The 19,085-nt window shown below is 49.7% G+C and overlaps 2 protein-coding genes across 6 annotated transcripts in view; one reads left to right on the forward strand and one right to left on the reverse strand.

Annotated features, from left to right (window-relative positions):
* The window catches only part of LOC310661837 (uncharacterized protein), a 44,572-nt gene extending 41,813 nt beyond the window's left edge, over window positions 1–2,759 (reverse strand). For 4 of the 5 annotated variants that reach the window (XM_083408354.1, XM_083408353.1, XM_083408350.1 and 1 more), the window contains exons 1-4: window positions 2,720–2,759; window positions 1,702–1,903; window positions 407–565; window positions 201–256 (exon numbers count right to left, since the gene is read on the reverse strand). In XM_083408354.1, the coding sequence (XP_083264480.1) occupies window positions 201–256; window positions 407–565; window positions 1,702–1,903; window positions 2,720–2,744 (442 nt within the window). In that variant the 5' untranslated portion in view covers window positions 2,745–2,759. Of the gene's footprint in view, window positions 1–200; window positions 257–406; window positions 566–1,701; window positions 1,904–2,469; window positions 2,535–2,719 lie in introns of those variants that run through there. The other variant, XM_083408351.1, reaches the window with a different exon arrangement.
* Window positions 1,897–18,533, forward strand: DUSP3 (dual specificity phosphatase 3). The gene is made up of 3 exons (XM_083408367.1): window positions 1,897–2,378; window positions 13,528–13,754; window positions 18,086–18,533. The coding sequence occupies exons 1-3, from the start codon at window positions 2,257–2,259 to the stop codon at window positions 18,292–18,294; spliced, it is 558 nt and encodes a 185-aa protein (XP_083264493.1). The 5' UTR covers window positions 1,897–2,256; the 3' UTR covers window positions 18,295–18,533.
* The last annotated feature ends 552 nt before the right edge of the window (window positions 18,534–19,085 follow it).

Below are 19,085 nucleotides of genomic sequence, written 5' to 3' on the forward strand. Positions count from 1 at the left end.
GGGAATCGAACCCGGTTCCCCAGATTACGAGACTACCACTCTTAACCACTACACCACACTGGCTCCCATTAAGAGATGGTGACATTTGAATCCTGGGCTTCCAAGGAGGAATGGAGGGGAACCCAAATGCCCACAACATAGAGGGCAGGTTCCACCCCCCCTCTCCTTCTAGAGAACAGGGGTAGCCAGTTGATGCTCACCAATGGTTGGGTTCAAGTAGGGCTCAAACTGATCCTCAGTGAATCTCAGCAGAAGGCTGTGGGAGGAGACAAGGAGAAAGAGGTGAGTTGCGGAGACATACTGGGACTTGCTTCTCTCTCTGTCTCTTTCTTTCTCTCTCTCTCCAACTGGAGCAGTTTCTCCCGAGCCCCCTCAGTGAGCCTCCCCTCCCCCACTTCCCATGCACCTGGATTTTCCTACTCCGCTGTCTCCGACCAAGAGTAGCTTCAGGATGGGCAGTGACCCAGCGTCTTCTCGCGCCATGGCGAGATCTGTTGCCAGACGGAGCAAGGAATTTGGCAGGAGCAAAACAAGGGCGGCCCGCCCAACATCTGAGCCAGAAACACTGGAAGGAGAGAGGAGGAGGAGGAGGAGTCAGAATAAATATAGGTCGCCACCACCACCCCTTCCTTAGGCAAGGTGCACATTATGCACTAGAGAGCTGCATGAGGTTAGTTTGTGGCAGCGACTGGTTTCTAAAAATAGGTGTCTCAAGTCTTGCCTCCAAATCTGAAAACTGGGCTCTGCTTGATCAGTGGTAAGGGAAAAAAGGCACAACATTCAGGCTTCCCAGACAGGGTAGCTCAGTTGGTTAGAGCATGGGTAGACAACCTAAGGCCTGCGGGCTGGATGCGGCCCAAACACCTTCTCAATTGGACCCGCAGACGGTCCAGGAATCAGCATGTTTTTACATGAGTAGAATGTGTCCTTTTCTTTACACTGCATCTCTGGGTTATTTGTGGGGCCTGCCTGGTGTTTTTACATGAGTAGAATGTGTGTTTTATTTAAAATGCATCATCTCTGGGTTATTTGTGGGGCTTAGGAATTCGCTTGTCCCCCCCCCCCCATATAGTCCAGCCCCCCACAAGGTCTGAGGGACAGTGGACTGGCCCTCTGCTGAAAAAGTTTGCTGACCACTGGTTTAGAGTGTGGTGCTCAGTCCCCAAGCCCACTCAGTCCCCAAGCCCACTTTCAGCATCACGGTTTAACCTGCCAATATACCTGTGAAATCTGCCCTGCTACGTATAGCGCAGTGTGCCCAGACCTGTGGACCTCTAGATATTGCTGGACTGCAACTCCCATCATCCCCTGACAATGGGCCACGTTGCTGGCGGAGGCTGATGGGAGTTGGAGTCCAACAGCATCGGTAAGGCCACAGGTTCCCCAGCTCCGCTATAGGGGATCAAAGAAGTGCTGTGCCTGATTTTTTTTATGCACCAGCAGTTTTCGCAGAAATAGCACTGACTCCTACAGGGTTTGGACCCACGTATGAGTGCAAAGGATCCCATCTTCAGGCTGAGATCCTAAACGTATTTTAAACCACTGAGATCCATTGCCTGGCTTCCACGGCGGGTAAAAGCCCAGACTGAATTTCGTATTGATTGCTCCTGTAGAAATCGAGAAGGCAAGGGTTCTCTTGGGACTAACAGCCACGCGTTGGCGCAGAGAAGGGGCTCAAAAGCGGGATATCCTCCACCTTACCCGCACAAAAGAGATCCGGAGCAGGGGAAGGTCGTCATATATCTAAGCTTTGATTCGGAGCCGGGCCAGCAAGAGGCCCAAGTCGCCTCCGGAGCATGAGAAGCTGTCTCAAGGCGGAACAGTTGGGGTATTTTCGCTCCTGCCGAGAGAAATAGAACCCATCCCTGTCCCGCACACCTCGAATTCAGGAGGGCACCTGTAGCTTTAAACCACAAACACCAAGATTTAACGGATCCGGAGTAAAAAACAAAAACGGAAGGAAAGCTATTTTGGCCCGTGTGTGTGATTGCGGTGCAAATCGGTGACTCCTTAATGGAGCAACTGGGCGCTCTCTCGATGGCCTAAGGGAGGGAGGTGGCCGGTGGAAACGGGTCCTGGGGGCGGCCGCGCTTTCCTGGCGGTGCGCCCAGGGCGCACGAACTCGTCCGCTTCCTCCCGGCCTGGCGCTGGGAGTTGCCCGGCGCGCACCAGCTGATCGCGGCCCCTCCTATCAGGCCGGGCCCGGGGAAAGGAGCGGGGAGGCAGCCCTGCCCATAGCGGCGGGGCGAGCGAGCCATGTCAGAGTTCCAGATTTCGGTGGAAGAGCTCAACGACCTGCTGGCCAACGGCAGCGGCTGCTACAGCCTCCCCAGCGCGCACAGCAACGAGGTGGCGCCCCGGATCCACGTGGGCAACGCGTGAGTTTCTCCCCCAAACCTCAAGCCCCCACCCCCACCTCGCCAGCGCCCTCCCCTCCTCGGTTGGGGGGGGGAAGCAAGAACACCCTACCCCAATCCATGAGGCTGTCTGTAGGCCTGGGAAAGAGCGAAAGATGAAAATTGGGGCGAGGGCGGGGGGGACAGGTTGAGGACGGCGGGGTGGGCTGGAAAACGGGGAGGACGTTGCTGGTGGGGGTGGGATGCAAGGGGTGGGGGGCAGAGAATGAGTCCTTCTCCTACTGCGGGGAGGGGAAGGTCCCTAATTCCAGTAACAGGGCTAGGGACCTCCACCCCTCCCTCTCCCGCCTGGTATTTATTACAGTTGACAGGTTTTGTTGCCGTCATCGTGCGTATAGTTGAACCTCTTCTTAGGGCTGTGGGGCAGCTAAGTGTTCATTGCCCTCTGGGTTGGAGGGCTGCTGGTGCTCCCATGGTAAAGTTTGGGGGACTGAAGGCAAGTGATTGCCGCTTGTCCAAATGCCTGCAGGTGATTGGAACCCAGGCCCCTGCCAGACCAATGGAGGGCAAAGGAGAGGCGAGAGACCTCTGGGACGCTAAATTTGCTGCGTACAAATATATGAAGCTGATTTGAGAGGCACTTGGTCTTATCTGCACCCATATTGTCTACTCGGACTGGCAGCAGCTATCCAGGGTCTCAGGTTCAGCCTTTTCCAACTCCTGCAATCATTCAGATACTCGAAATGCCAGGGATTGAAGACTGGACCTTCTGTTCAACCCATGAGGGCAGCTCCCCCCCTGCCATCAAGTAAATAAATAAAAATAGTGAACCAACTGACCCATCACTTCACAGATAGCTTGGCTCTGGCCCGTCTGCCCCCCCCCCATAAATCCTGAACCCCTGACATAAATCATAGTTGCGCAAATGTGTTCAACCCTGAGATTTGGTCATGTCATGTTGAGAGATATGCATTCTGTGGCTGCCAAGAATCCTGGGAACTGTAGCTCCTCCCTCACAGAGCCATAATTCCCAGTATCCTTAAGAAACAATAATTCCCAGTATTCTTTGGGGGGAAGCCCTGTACTTTAACTGGTGGGAAAAACCAAGTCCACAATCTGCCAAATAAAAACAGGTATACTTCCGTTTTGTGAGTGCAAAGGAGAGATCTTTGGAACAGGTTGAGTGCAAGTAACCAAACTTCAGTGATAGTTTTGGCGGCTGGTAAACCATTTTGACATCTTGTTCCAGGAAGTTAAACTCTGTTTGTTGCACTAGCGGCTGCCTCCGCATCTCCATAGGACTAAGCACTGGGATGTTTCTACAAGTGATGTTTCAAAAACCCTGACTTCTGCCTTCCTCGTATCTGTAAATTGTATGAGAAAGCTTTGTTGGCTGGCGTGTACCTTGGCTTCCGTCAGGGCTTTGCAACCTGCTCTTTGCTCTTAACTTTTGGAAGATGGTAAAGATTTGCAGGTCCCATTAAACACTTTTAATAGGGTAGGAATTGGCCCCAGTCTTTCTGTGCACGTCTATGGAGGGGAAACTTTAGGGCATCTGTCTGTTTCGAGAGACAATGATGTGTGCCTTTCGGGGGGGTGGGGGGTGGAACCAAACTGCTGGAGAATCACAGAACCCGCTGTGGCTGCAGAGACTGGTAAGACGTAACTATCACAGAATTGTAGAATTGGGAGGGGCCCTGAGGATCATCTAGTTCAACCCCCTGCAACGCAGCTGTCCTATACAGGAATCGAACCTGCAACCTTGGTGTTATCAGCACCATTCTGTAACCAACTGAGTTATGCTCCCTCCCAACCTTTCAAGTCATCAATAACGCAGCTGTAATTGGACTTCAATTTACATCATCCCTAACCATTGGGAATGATGGCTGGGGCTGATGGGAGTTGGTTTCTTGTTTCTGCCCTAAAATAAGCCCCCTTTTCACCTTCTTCCAGCACCATCTTCCTTCCTTGCAGCCCGGTTTTTCCGGAAAGCAAGCAGGTTTGGGTGTGTTGCCGCCTTATATATTTGGAAACTCATGAGCTTATATGCAAGGCACAGCCATAAAATTAGGCTGCCCAGCTAAGTATTTTCTCTCTCTCTCTCACTGACCGGGGCCACTTCCAAATGACCTCTGATTTATTTGTGGGAAGGTTAGCTGGCGTTGCGTCAAGCAAGGATGTTTCCCCTCTCATTATTTGCAAAAGGTCCAATCCTTTGGGAAAGTGGGTTTGCTGTGCAAGGGCCTCCAGATATGCCATATTTGCACAGCCCAAATTTGCTGGCATCAGATTGAATCCCGCTCAAAAACAGTGATGCTCTGAAAGTGCTCCGGCAGTGGCTACAGGAAGAGAAGCCTTTCACTGTTCATTCTTGGGATTTTTAAAATTTGGGATGGCCTTTGGAACCTGCTGCATTTGTGTGCTCTAAGTGCTGAGCTTTGGCCTTTTCTCATAAAGTCACCTGTAAATACCAAAACAGCATCATGGCATTTTCTAGGCCAGCTGGCTTACTGTAGTAAGAAGGCAGGTTTTATTTTTCTGCAATCCGGAGCCTGAAAACGACTCATGGTTTCCCTCGTAAGTTTATCAGACCTTCCAGGTGCCCCTATTTTACAGGGACAGCTCCAGATTTACAAAAGCCACCCCAGTTTCTGATTTGATCCCAGAATGTCCCGATTTTAGCTTAGGACGTCCCTATTTCTATCGGAGAAATGTCAGAGGGTACGGAGTTATGCGACCCCCTGGAGCCAAGGAAATACAACCTTTAGAAGGCAGCCTTGTATAAGGAAGTTTTTTTTTATGTTTCATTTTTTAATTTCAGTTTTATATAGGTTGGAAGCCACCCAGAGTGGCTGGGGCAACCCAGTCAGGTGGGTAGGCTATAAATCATCATCATCATTCTTAATATTATTGTTATTGAATGGGACGTCCCTATTTCCATTGGAGAAATGTTGGAGGGTATGAGTTAAGGCCTGGATCCATACATACAGCGGGATGAAAAATCCTGAAGTGACAAGATGGAATGTACTTCTTCAGATCGCAAAGGGAAATGAATGCTCGCCTACATTTGTATTTTATTTTAAACCAAACAAAAACTTGTTACAAGAAGAAAATCAGCAGAGCAGATAAGAGGCTGACTAGAACTTTGCTTTTCTCGTCCATCCTTCTGCTGTCAGGGAGCTTTTTACATTGCAGGGGGTTGCATTTCAAAATGGCTGCTCCCCTGCTCATTCCATCACCTCAGAGCTTTCCCGCCTCGTTCCGCTGCAGGCGTAGGCCTCAGTTTAGCTCTCCATTTTTAGTACTTGCTGGGGTGCCCTGTGAATGGCTATTCCAATTCAACCAAAGGCAAACGTCGTAAAATCGTAGATTTGTGGCGTTGGAAGGGACCCTGAGGGTCAACCAACTCCCTGCAATACAGGAATCTAAACTAAAGAACCACCAAACCTTTTGAACTGAGCTGCTGAAGCTCGTAGGCTGCAGGTTTAGCCACAGATCAAATCTAACCTAGCCCTAAATCCGCCATCCAGAAATGTCTGGCAATATTTATATGAACACAGGATTTGTACGTATGGATTTATATGTTTTGGGCTGGGAGATATATCAATATATTGTCCAAAACCGGTTTGAAGTCCATATTGCGATACGGGTTTCATGATTTTTGACCTGGCAATATGTCAGGTGCTGATGTGGTTGCTCTGGAGCAAACAGGCAAGACTCCAACCTGTCTTTTTCAGGCTTTATTATCTGTACAAACTATTTACAGTGCAGAGCGTCGCAAGTCCATGTCTGCTCAGTCGCTAGCAGAATCTGGGAGTGGTCGGTCCTTATACCTTCCCCAGCGTAACAGCTATGTGACCCCCAACTTTCTCTGCGCCGAAGACTACTGCGCAGAATGGGCGCTGGCAAAGGGGGACTCGCCTCCCCTCCGCTTTGCTCAGGCTCGGTGTTGAGGCTCTCCCTAGCATCTTCTGATCCCTGCGCCCCTTCCCCACTGGAGGTGTGGCTTCCCTCCTCGCCAGAGGAAGAACTACTTCGCAAGATCTTCGGAGGCTCTCTGTAACACAACTGCCCTTCCACCTCTCGCCTCTGAGCTGATGGCAGTTCTCTGACACAATATATCGCGAATCATGATGTGTGTGCTATGCAAAAATCACAATGTGGGGAAAACTGTGAAGCCAGCCAATGCCTCTACACAGTTCCATCCTTATGTCAGACATCGGACTCAGCTACATTGGCAAAGAAAAAGCACTTTATATGCGTCATATATATGCATTATAACACTGTGACACTAGGCGACGCTGTGGAGTTCCGTTTTTGCAAGCTTATATATGAGTTTCTAACACTCCGGCCATTGTCACTTATGCCAGTTGTAGGAAGCATAACTGTAATTGACCAGAAGGGGGACCCAGTGGCGTAGCGTGGGGGGGGTGCAGGGGGGGCCGGCCGCACCGGGCGCAACATCTGGGGGGGGGGGCGCGCTCACACTCGCAGCTCTCTGCCCCTACCTGGCTCACTCACTCTCTCCTACTGCAGTGCTGGCTGTGCGAATCCGATCCGAGCCGCCGGGTCACCGCCCACTGTGGAGGGGAGGGTGCCAGGCGTGCGGTACGGTGCAGAGAGAGAGCGAGGGACTATCTGAGGGAGGGACAGTGCAGCGGGGGGGGCAATTTACTTGCCTTGCCCCGGGTTAGGGGGCGCAAATTACTTGCCTTGCCCCGGGTGCTGACAACCCAGGCTACGCCACTGGGGGGACCTGTCCCTATTGTGAGACAGCATACCTCTCTTTTGCAGAGTCAGCATTTCTAAGCCCATCGATGTCAATGGGCTTTCGGCCACTTAACTCTGGCAGCGCGAGCCCATGCAGTGTCCAAGGGGGAATGATTAACGTCCCTAGGTGCCCGATTTGGGAAATTGCCCTTGGCACCAGCTTGCCCCCTTCAGGCTTCTACTTGCCAAGCTTCTACTTGAATAGGGATTGATTATCCCTTAAGATCCTGTAATTACCTTGAGGCGTTGGCAGTTGTGGCTGTAAAAGAAGGAATGGCTTCCTCGGCTGGCGCTGTGTACCTTTATGCGAATGGGGATATATTAATCCCTGTCTGTGAGCACATAGGGTGCGAGGCCCTCCAGATTGGGGTCCAGCTGGAGTCAAACAATATTTTGGGGTCACAGGCTCCCCACCCCTGGCAAAGACCCAGAGGTCATAATGGCTGCGCAAGGTCTGGTCTTATGTGTACGGTGTTGGAAGCCGTGGGTAGGCAAATACTTTTAAGTTCACGTGCTCTTAAATCCTGGCACCCTCAGGACATAATTGCCGCATATGATTTTACATTGCTCTTTTAATTCCCAAGGGGACGCAGGTGGCGCTGTGGGTAAAAGCCTCAGCGCCTAGGGCTTGCCGATCGAAAGGTTGGCGGTTCGAATTCCCGCGGCGGGGTGCGCTCCCGTTGTTCGGTCCCAGCGCCTGCCAACCTAGCAGTTCGAAAGCACTCCCGGGTGCAAGTAGATAAATAGGGACCGCTTACTAGCGGGAAGGTAAACGGCGTTTCCATGTGCGGCTCTGGCTCGCCAGAGCAGCGATGTCACACTGGCCACGTGACCCGGAAGTGTCTCTGGACAGCGCTGGCCCCCGGCCTCTTGAGTGAGATGGGCGCACAACCCTAGAGTCTGTCAAGACTGGCCCGTACGGGCAGGGGTACCTTTACCTTTTACCTTTAATTTCCAAAGCACTTTGAAATGTTTTGTGTCTTTCTAACAATAACCCGACGCCATGTCCAACTGTGGTTTGCATACTGCTAACTAGTTAATAACCCAAACCCTAGTTTGAGCATGGAAATGTACAGGCAAACCATTTTTAGGCTACTTGCCTGTTTTCCGTGATCATCTTGATTAGTATTCCAGTTTCTTGTTGCATCAGCCTCAAGGCAGATCAACAGCCCTTTGGTTTGTTGAGTCTGACAACATGCAAAACACGTTTGGCATCTTTGTTTCTCATCTTCCAGGCCTTTGGCTAATTAAGCAATCTATGGCATTTTAGACTGGAGGGAGGTGTTTCTGTTTGTTATGGTGGTATGCATTTTTGTGTTTTTATATTGTAAACTGCTATGCGATCCTTGGATGAAAGGTAGTACAGTCATACTTCGGAACTCTTACGCCTTGGTACATGTACGTTTCGGCTCCCGAACGTTCGAAAACCGGAAGTGATTGTTCCGGTTTTCGAACGTTCTTTGGAACCCGAACATCCGACGCGGCTTCCGCAACTTCTGATTGGCTGCAGGAGCTTCCTACATCCAATCAGAAGCCGTGCCTTGGTTTCCGAATGTTATGGTAGTGGAACAGACTTCCGGAACAGATTCCGTTCAACTTCCAAGGTACCACTGTATAAAAATTTTATTAATAAAAATAATGACGACAACAACAACAACAACAACAACAACACACATGCTGTGGTTTGCAAACTCACTCCAGACCATGGTTTCTGATTATGGTTTGCTGGTAGGTTGAAAACCATGGTTTGTCAAGTCAAACATTGCTCCAAACCATGGTTAACTATTCTTTGGCATGATGTCTGTGAGTTAGATTTACATTTGAGGTGACCTTGTTGATTTTCCTAAGCTCACACAGTGAGTACTTGGCAGAGGAGGGAACTTGAACCCAGGCCTTTCAGCTCAGTGGTGGACCACTGTCTCTCAGTTAAGAAAAGAGAGAATTTGATGAAATACATTGGCGATTCTCAGTAGTGCAGATCCAGTTTCCTCTATCTTTATGTATTTAAAATCAGGAAGAAATGTTTGTTGTTGTTTTTTAAGTCATTGAAGAAGAAGTTTGAAGAAGACATTGATTGGTACAAATGCTGACAAGGTCATTGATACAGGAGTGCTAACTAAGCAGGGCACCAATGAACTCTGTGCATTTTAATACAAGTCGAAGTAAAAGGTCAGACTGCTCTGAACTAGAAATTCAGGATGCAGAATTGCAGCGTCTGCAAAAAGAAAAAGGAAAGAAAAAATAGGTAAATGGTCCAGGGAAGACGGGAGCAAGGAGTGTTAATTAAAATCTGAAGGTTAGATGAAGGTGTAATTGAGGATGCCTCAACACTTTTGCTCCTATGTATGGTCCTAAGGAGGGACGCGGGTGGCGTTGTGGGTTAAACTAGAGAGCCTAGGGCTTGCTGATCAGAAGGTTGGTGGTCGAATCCCCTCGACGGGGTGAGCTCCCGTTGCTCGGTCCCAGCTCCTGCCAACCTAGCAGTTTGAAAGCACGTCAAAGTGCAAGTAGATAAATAGGTACCTCTCCGGCGGGAAGGTAAATAGCGTTTCTGTGCGCTGCTCTGGTTCTCCAGAAGCGGCTTAGTCATGCTGGCCACATGACCCGGAAGCTGTACACCGACACCCTTGGCCAATAAAGCGAGATGAGCGCCGCAACCTCAGTGTCGGCCACGACTGGACCTAATGGTCAGGGGTCCCTTTACCCTTTTATGGTCCTAAGGAACAACCCAAAGGGTCTTCTCAGGCCCTTTTGTTTTTGTGCAGTAGATGCACTGCTGCCACACACTTGTTCGTGCATTGTTACTTGATTATTGACGTAAACCTCCCAAATGTATAATAATAATGATCTACAAACTGTGGTTGAATCTACACAATGGAAACAAAAATGCTATAAATAAGTAAGAAATTATGATTGCTACAGTGGTACCTCGGGTTACATATGCTTCAGGTTACAGACTCCGCTAACCCACAAATAGTACCTCGGGTTAAGAACTTTGCTTCAGGATGAGAACAGAAATCACGCGGCGCGGCAGCAGCAGGAACGAATTAAGTTCTTAACCCGAGGTACCACTGTAGACTCTCAGCCCAACCTACAATGTTGAGAGATAAGCTCAAGGGACAACATTGCAGCGTTACTGCATTCTCTCAGCTTTGGCTGAGCCTGTGGCTGGATCTAGACATATAAAAAATCCACAACATTTCAGGGAAACGCGTTGTAAAGCTCATAACAGGAATTCATGTTGCTGAAGGATCAAAGTCCCGTCTGATGTCACAGTGGTATAATGCATTAAAAAATACTAACATAGCTGAGTCCTGCAGTAGAGGTTTAATACCACACTACGTCGCAGGGCTGCTGTAAACCACACAATGGTGTTTTACACCTGGGAGATAGCACAGTCAGTAGAGCATGAGGCTCTTAATCTCAGGGTTGTGGGTTCGAACCCCACGTTGGGCGAAAGATCCCTGCATTTCAGTGGGGTGGACTACATGACCCTTATGGCCCCTTCCAACTCTACGAAGTCTATGATTCTATGTGAAAGCAAGTTTTCGGGGGGCAGGGGTTGACCAGTTCTTCTTTTTGAAGACTACAAGGTCTATATCATGGGTAGGCAAACTAAGGCCCGGGGGCCGAATCCGGCCCAATCACCTTCTAAATCTGGCCAGCAGACGGTACGGTAATCAGCGTGTTTTTACATGAGTAGAATGTGTCCTTTTATTTAAAATGCATCTCTGGGTTATTTGTGGGGCGTAGGAATTCGTTCATTTTCCCCCACTTCAAAATATAGTCCGGCCCCCCACAAGGTCTGAGGGACAGTGGACCGGCTCCCTGCTGAAAAAGTTTGCTGACCCCGGTCTACATCTTTTGCTTTGGAATTTTGCCATTGCAATCGTGGCCTAGCCTAAATATGATTATATCTTCCTTCTGGGTTCCTGCCCTTGCTGGTGTTTGGCATTCTTTATCTGCCACTAAAGAAGATGGATTAGTCGAAACTCATCTGGCTGCAGATAATTGGCTTTGGGGAAATATTTGTTTCATGCAACTGCACATGTTATTTTATTTTAATTGATTTTTATATCCAGTTTGTTCAGGGCCTTTGCATATGAAGATGAATCTATTGGCCACTGGGCTCTGATCAATTTAAAAAAAAAATCGTTTCAAATTTTTGTTTAGGTAATAGATTTCTATAATTCATTGGCTACCTTGGCTTTTTGTGTGTGTTCACAATGTATTGGTCGTGCAAGATATTCTCCTTGGCCACAGTTCTGAATTTTCTACTCTGTGGCAAATCTTCTGTCCCATAAGCCAGTCTTTTTATACCAAGAGGTTTCTGACATTTCTCTCACTGGTGACAAGCAGTCTCTCTCTTTGCTAGTGCAATATTCTGTAGAGGGTAATGTTGATCTGGAGGCTGGAGTAATGTTACAAGGCTTGCTAGGATGAGCTCCAGATTTAGAGCAGGCAGGAGTTTATGGCCCTCTCTGGGGGCTGCAAGAAAGGTCTCTTCTCTCCCCCTACCCCTGACCGCCCTTCTCCAGAACTGTTTTCAGCACAAAAAGTGTGCGTTGTCCTCTATGGGGTTTGTGGATCAAGACCTTTTAGACAGGCCAATGGCTCAGTTCAAACGGTTAGTAAAGATAAAGGGACCCCTGACCATTAGGTCCAGCCGTGGCCGACTCTGGGGTTGCGGCGCTTATCTCGCTTTACTGGCCAAGGGAGCCGGCGTACAGCTTCCAGGTCATGTGGCCAGCATGACTAAGCCGTTTCTGGCGAACCAGAGCAGCGCACGGAAACGCTGTTTACCTTCCCGCTGGAGTGGTACCTATTTATCTACTTACACTTTGACATGCTTTCGAACTGCTAGGTGGGCAGGAGCAGGGACTGAGCAACGGGAGCTCACTCCGTTGCGGGGATTTGAACTGCCGACCTTCTGATCGGCAAGCCCTAGGATCTGTGGTTTAACCCATAGCGCCACCCGTATCGCTTACATATCATAAATCCCTGCATATTTTACAAATATATATTTTTTAAAAAAACAAGCCCCAGAGTCCTTTTTGTTGGGGATAACTCAGATGGAAATTCCCAGGTGTCGGAAAAGGTTATTTATGTATGCCACTACTGCGGGTCATGTTTCATTGACCCAAAAATGAAAAACGAGCAAAGTCCCAACTAAAGAATATTAGCAACTTAAACTGATGGAACATGTGCAGCTTGCGGACCTAACATATATAGATAAGAGAAGAAGAGCGTACGTTTACAGAAGATTGGGAAATGTTTATTTGAATATACGGAGGACAGTTTTGTTTGTTTGAAAACACTGGCAGCATTAAGATAAATTCAACAGTGTAAATAAGTTTTGATGGATGTAATAATGGAATACTGAATGGTTAAAGGTAAAGGTAAAGGTACCCCTGCCCGTACGGGCCAGTCTTGCCAGACTCTAGGGTTGTGCGCTCATCTCACTCTAAAGGCCGGGAGCCAGCGCTGTCCGAAGACACTTCTGGGTCACGTGGCCAGCGTGACAAGCTGCATCTGGCGAGCCAGCGCAGCACACGGAACGCCGTTTATCTTCCCGCTAGTAAGCGGTCCCTATTTATCTACTTGCACCTGGGAGTGCTTTCGAACTGCTAGGTTGGCAAGCGCTGGGACAAACGACGGGAGCGCACCCCGCAGCGGGGATTCGAACCACCGACCTTTCGATCGGCAAGTCCTAGGTGCTGAGGCTTTAACCCACAGCACCACCCGCGTCCCAACTGAATGGTTAGCTTGTATAAAATACGCAGGTATTTATGTTGTGCAAAATGAACCGTGGAAAGAGAGGAAGGGAAGTCATTGATTGTAATGGTTCTAGGGGTTGCTCGTGCGTAAGCCGGTGCAAACACCTGGCTGGATTGCCTGAGTGAACCTTTTCTGTCCGGACAGCCACTCACCCGTGGCTGTCTCAATCGCTGGCAGAATCCGTCAGTGGGCGTTTCTTAAACTTCTTCCAGCAAAGAAGCTCTTTGACGCCTAGTCTTCTCCTACTCTCTCTGCGCGAAAGCCTTCTGCGCAAGGAGGGCGTAGGCAGCGGAGGACCTCTACTCTCCCTGCTGGTCCCCGGCAAGGAGTCATGGGACCGCCTCGCTGCTTCCCCCATCTGCCCCCCTTCTCCACTGGTGCTACGCTGATTCTCTTCCCCAGAAGATGGGCTGCCTCTCCCAATCCCGGGACGCTCTCCGGAATCCCTCTGGATTTTGCTCTCTCCCTCCGGCACTGATGGCAGTTCCCTGACATTGATATTTTAAGGTTCTTTAAGTGAATGTTCTAAAATGTAAAACAGAAAATGTAATAAAAATTACACACACACACACACACACAGACACACGTTTATGAATGACATGACTCAATCTTCCCGTTACAGGTTCATAGCCAAGAATGTTATGCGCCTGCAACGCCTGGGCATCACCCACATCCTGAACGCGGCAGAAGGCAAGTCTTTCATGCACGTGAACACCAATGCCGAGTTCTACGAAGGCACAGGCATCACTTATCACGGCATCAAGGCCAATGACACCCAGGAGTTCAACCTCAGCCGCTACTTTGAGGAAGCCGCCGATTTCATCGAGAAGGCGTTGGCACAGAAAGATGGTGAGAGTGTCACCTGTCGCAGCTGCAAGAACCTGTTCCTCCGCTATGGGGAATGGACTGCTTGTCCTGCTGAACTGCATTCTGCTGCGTTGTGCGGGCCAAGCTACACCATGGCCCTCCCTTGCTATTTCCCTGTCCCCTGCTTACAGATGCGTTTGGTTGCTCTTTGCGTTGCATGGTAGCCTTGAGCGCAAAGGAGGGCAGGCTGGAGAGTCTGAACCAATCCGGTGTCCTGCTTGCTGCATCAGGGAGTTGTAAGTCTAAAAACAGGAGGACACCAGTTTGCGAATGGCTGGTCCGGATCAGTGGCCTCTTAGTCCCTTGTCAATCTGGATTTTTGTGATCATTCTCATCTCCAGGATGTACCGTATTTTTCGCTCTATAAGGCGCACCAGACCATAAGACACACCTAGTTTTTGGAGGAGGAAAACAAGAAAAAAAATATTCTGAATCTCTGCACAGCGATCCCTCTTACTGTTCTGGCTTCTGGGATAGCTGTGCAGCCTGCATTCGCTCCATACGACGCACACACATTTCCTCTTACTTTTTAGGAGGGAAAAAGTGAGTCTTATAGGGCACAAAATACGGTATGTGTGTGTTGTGCGGAATTTAAGGGACATGAATTGAAGGGAATCAGCGGCAGCGTGGGAGGATTAGCAGGAGAAACATGTGAAGTATACCCCATTATTCTCGCCGGGAGTACAGCTTTTGTCTGCTGGCTGAGGATCGCTTTCAGATTGATGGTGGATTCTGTGCTTTTATATATTTGAGCTGGGTTGTGCAGGCGGGAGCAGCAATGCTTCTTCTGAATGACAATCGCTGGAAACCACAGGAGGGGAGACAACTCTTCTGCTCAAATCCTGCTTCAAGGCTTCCCATATAAGTATCTGGCTTATACCAGTACACTGGACTCAATGGGCCATTGGCTGCTTGATCATCATCTTCATCATCAATTAATAATTTATTATTTATATCCTGCCCATCTGGCTGGGTTTCCCCAGCCACTCTGGCCAGCTCCCAACAGAATATTTAAAACACCAAACATTAAAAACTTCCCTAAACAGGGCTGCCTTCAGATGTCTTCTATAAGTCAGGTAGTTGTTTATTTCTTTGACATCTGATGGGAGGGTGTTCCACAGGGCGGGCGCCACCACCGAGAAGGCCCACTTAGGTTCTTACGAAGTGAAGAGTCGGGCCTTGGCTTTCAACTGCTTGTGGTTTGACAGCCTGTTTAAATCCGCTGTTGCTGATTCATTCATATTTTGAATCCGCGGCGCAGCTGTTTTCAAGTCCCCGGGCAGCTCAGTGGGCACCTCCTCTACATACAGAGTTCTTCCAAACTGGCACTGGCATCTGCTAACCTTCAGCATTCCTTTCTCCCTGTTAGGTTTGGGTTAGAACAGGGGTAGGCAAACTAAGGCCTGGAGGCCGCATCCGGCCCAATCGCCTTCTAAATCCGGCCTACGGATGGTCCGGGAATCAGCGTGTTTTTACATGAGTAGAATATGCCCTTTTATTTTAAATGCATCTCTGGATTATTTGTGGGGCCTGCCTGGTGTTTTTACGTGAGTAGAATGTGTCCTTTTATTTAAAATGCATCTCTGAGTTATTTGTGAGGCCTGCCTGGTTTTTACATGAGTAGAATGTGCCCTTTTATTTAAAATGCATCTCTGGGTTATTTGTGAGGCCTGCCTGGTGTTTTTACATGAGTAGAATGTGTGCTTTTATTTAAAATGCATCTCTGGGTTATTTGTGGGGCATAGGAATTTGTTCATTTCCCCCCAAAAATATAGTCCCCCCCCCCCAAGGTCTGAAGGACAGTGGACCAGCCCCTGCTGAAAACGTTTGCTGGCCCCTGGGTTAGAAATTTGATTGTGTTCACATTTTAAAGCGAATCTAACAACTTTTTTGCCTTCTGAAACAATGTGAGAATCTGGAGGGAACCAGAAAGGGGAGGGGGGGGGGCTGGCTTGTGGCATAAGGTTTTGTGAGCTAGTTTCCAGGAAAGATTTATGCCATCGTAGTCTTCAAGGGGACACAAGACTCATAGAATCTCATAATTATAGATTTGGAAGGGACCCCAATGGTCATCTAGTCCTACCCCCCTTTTCGTGGCTTAACGTGTTCCTGTGCGGCCCACATGTGGTTTGCTCTCGTTCCCCCGGAGGCAAAGCTTCTCAAGCCCTCCTCTTCGGGCAATTTCGTAACTGGATCCCACCCGAAAATAGCGACAGCCTGGACAGTTTGTCCTTTTCCCGCACCTCGAAGGAGATTTTGTTTCCCGAACAAAGAAAGCCAGTTGGGCCCTGTGGGCGAGTGAGAGTTCCCTGGAGTGTTGGAATTCTTGTCATTTGTTCTTGCTATTTAAGCGTTGCTATTCTGCTCATCCGCAGCGAGAACCCAGAGCAGCTTGCAAAAAAGAAAAGAAAAAGTATAAATAGAAAAGTTAATATGTAAATGCACAAACCTGGCCAAGCGCGGCTGCTTTTTTTTCTTTCTTCCCCAAAAGCCAAACAGTCCTAACACCTTCTTGTAATGAGGAAAACCTATCCCAGTCTCAGTTCATAATCAGGTTTTATAGGGATGTATTCCTGTCCTGAAAGGGACGCGGGTGGCACTGTGGGTTAAACCACAGAGCCTAGGACTTGCCGATCAGAAGGTCGGCGGTTCGAATCCCCGCGACGGGGTGAGCTCCCGTTGTTCGGTCCCTGCTCCTGCCAACCTAGCAGTTCGAAAGCACGTCAAAGTTCAAGTAGATAAATAGGTACCACTCCAGCAGGAAGGTAAACGGCGTTTCCGTGCACTGCTCTGGTTCGCCAGAAGCAGCTTAGTCATGCTGGCCACATGACCCGGAAGCTCCCTCGGCCAACAAAGCGAAATGAGTGCCGCAACCCCAGAGTCACCCGCGACTGGACCTAACAGTCAGGGGTCCCTTTACCTTTATTTATTTACCTAATGAGTCCCACAACTCTTCTCGGTAGGTCTTGACCCACCTTCCCACAGTTGCCTAAGTCCCCTCCTCCCAGAGGTCCTTCCCAAGCAATCTGAGACTGTGCCTGAGTGATGCTAACTTCTCCTCTACCCTCTTCATGCCTCTTCTGGTTCTGTGAGAGTGAGCTTGTTGCAGCAGGAAAGGGAGACGCTCATGACTCAGCAGCCTGACTCATCTCTGCCTCTTGGCCTCCCTCATCCCACTCTTCTTCTGCTTCTGGACTTCTCTCTGCCACAGACTCTCCCTTCTCACCAAGCCCTGTTCCCTCTCCAGCTTCTGACACCTCCTTCTCCGAGCCTGCTCCCTCTGACCACTCATGGTCATCCCACCACCACTCCCCGGGCTTTGAGCCTTCTTCCCTTGGGGGTTCCTCAGTTGGTTGCCCCCACCTTTCCTCTGTGTCCAACCTGCCCACAACAGCCAATGTAGATAGACAGTACTGCACTCGATGGACCAATGGTAGGACTCGGTGTAAGACAGCTTCCTCTGATACCCTATCAAAATGGTGGGTGGCAGATGGTCACCTCCCTTCAGAATCTCTCTTCTGTCTCTCCTCACCCCATTTTCTTTTGCAGCTTGCTAATCTCAGGGTCGTGGGTTCGAGCCCCACATTGGGCCAAAAGATTCCTGCATTGCAGCAGGTGGGACTAGATGATTCTCGTGGCCCCTTTCAGCTCTACAATTCTGTGATTCTGTGTGTTCCCCCTTTGCATAAGGACTCCATTTTACACACACTCTCTCTCTCTCTCTCTCTCTCTCACACACACACGCACACGCACACACACACACACTTGCATATAGCTTCCATGAGCCCCCAGTTGTCACATATCCTGACTACACCGGCTTTTCTCTTTTCATCTTCCCCGTCAGTGTGAAGAGCGATACAGTGGTACCTTGGGTTACATACACTTCAGGTTACAGACTCCGCTAACTCAGAAATAGTGCTTCAGGTTAAGAACTTTGCTTCAGGATAAGAACAAAAATCGTGCTCCGGTGGTGCGGCAGCAGCAGGAGGCCCCATTAGCTAAAGTGGTGCTTCAGGTTAAGAACAGTTTCAGTTTAAGTACGGACCTCCAGAACAAATTAAGTACTTAACCCGAGGTACCACTGTAGACTCGTAATCTGGTGAACTGGGTTCGCGTCTCCGCTCCTCCACATGCAGCTGTTGGATGACCTTGGGCCAGTCACGCTTATCTGAAGTCTCTCAGCCCCACTCACCTCACAGAGTGTTTGTTGTGGGGGAGGAAGGGAAAGGAGAATGTTAGCCGCTTTGAGACTCCTTCGGGTAGTGATAAAGTGGGATATCAAATCCAAACTTTTCTTCTTCTTCTTCTCTTAGGCCGGGTGTTTGTCCACTGCCGCGAAGGCTACAGCCGCTCGCCGACACTGGTCATCGCTTACCTCATGCTGCGGCAGAACATGGATGTCAAGAGCGCCGTCAGCATCGTCCGGCAGAAGCGGGAGATCGGCCCCAACGATGGCTTCCTCCGGCAGCTGTGCCAGCTCAACGACCGATTGGTGAAGGAAGGCAAGCTGAAGAAGCCGTAATGGCCGCCACCGCTTGCCCTCTCTTGCTGGAACTCCCGTTCGTTGCTTTCGGTTGCCAGCTCCAACTGCCAGGCCGCGCAAGGGAGGCAGGGGTCCCCTTCTGGTTTCTCCTGCTGCCCTGGGTGGCGCCAGAGGGTGCTGCTGCAATATTGAAACGCCCAGCGCCCAGGCGCCGGCTTGTCTCTTGTGTCTTTTCTTTTTTTAGTTTGGAATCCGCCCAATATAACGCGTGTGATTTTGTGTGTGTGATTTTGTTTGGAGTCCCTTTTTGCACCACAGCTGTGAAGGCCTTTGATAAAGTCGAGTGTTCACGTTGCCAGATCACTGCCGGCGCAGATGGTCCTCGCTTGCTGCCCTCTCTTGTGCTGTGCCATCTTGCAGACCCAGTGCCCTCCTCCTCCTCCTCTGGGGGTTAAATCTGGAGGGTCTTTTTTCATTTACATGTTAAGGGGCCAAGGGCTATCCCACCCCCGGCCCAAACCTACCACTTTCATCCCTTGCTAACAGCATGTGCCAAAGGGTGGTAACTTAACAGAGTCAGGTTCCTAGTCCATATGGTCTCTGTGCAGGGTCCACCTGGCCTCCGACCTTGGGCAAGCAAGCTGGTTAGGTGTTGGGCTCCTGGCTCGAACGCTTTGACCTTGCAAGGTTTTTTGGAGCCCGGAGTCCCACCTGGTTGAGCCCAGCTTGCCACCTGACCCCCACTCGGCTTCTACCCATGTTCCGCTGCTTAGTTGTGATGCTATGCATTCTCACTCTTGGGTTGTGCTTTTCTCCCTCATCCAAATGAG

Source organism: Podarcis tiliguerta (assembly GCF_965153285.1).
Source record: "Podarcis tiliguerta genome assembly, chromosome: 13".
NCBI classification, from domain to species: domain Eukaryota; kingdom Metazoa; phylum Chordata; class Lepidosauria; order Squamata; family Lacertidae; genus Podarcis; species Podarcis tiliguerta.

Bases quoted from the DNA above. Each gene is read 5' to 3' on its own strand.
- DUSP3 (XM_083408367.1), top strand. From the start codon at position 2,257: ATGTCAGAGTTCCAGATTTCGGTGGAAGAGCTCAACGACCTGCTGGCC. The intron at 2,379-13,527 runs GTGAGTTTCTCC...TTCCCGTTACAG, and splicing joins CGGATCCACGTGGGCAACGC to GTTCATAGCCAAGAATGTTA. The intron at 13,755-18,085 runs GTGAGAGTGTCA...TTCTTCTCTTAG, and splicing joins GGCGTTGGCACAGAAAGATG to GCCGGGTGTTTGTCCACTGC.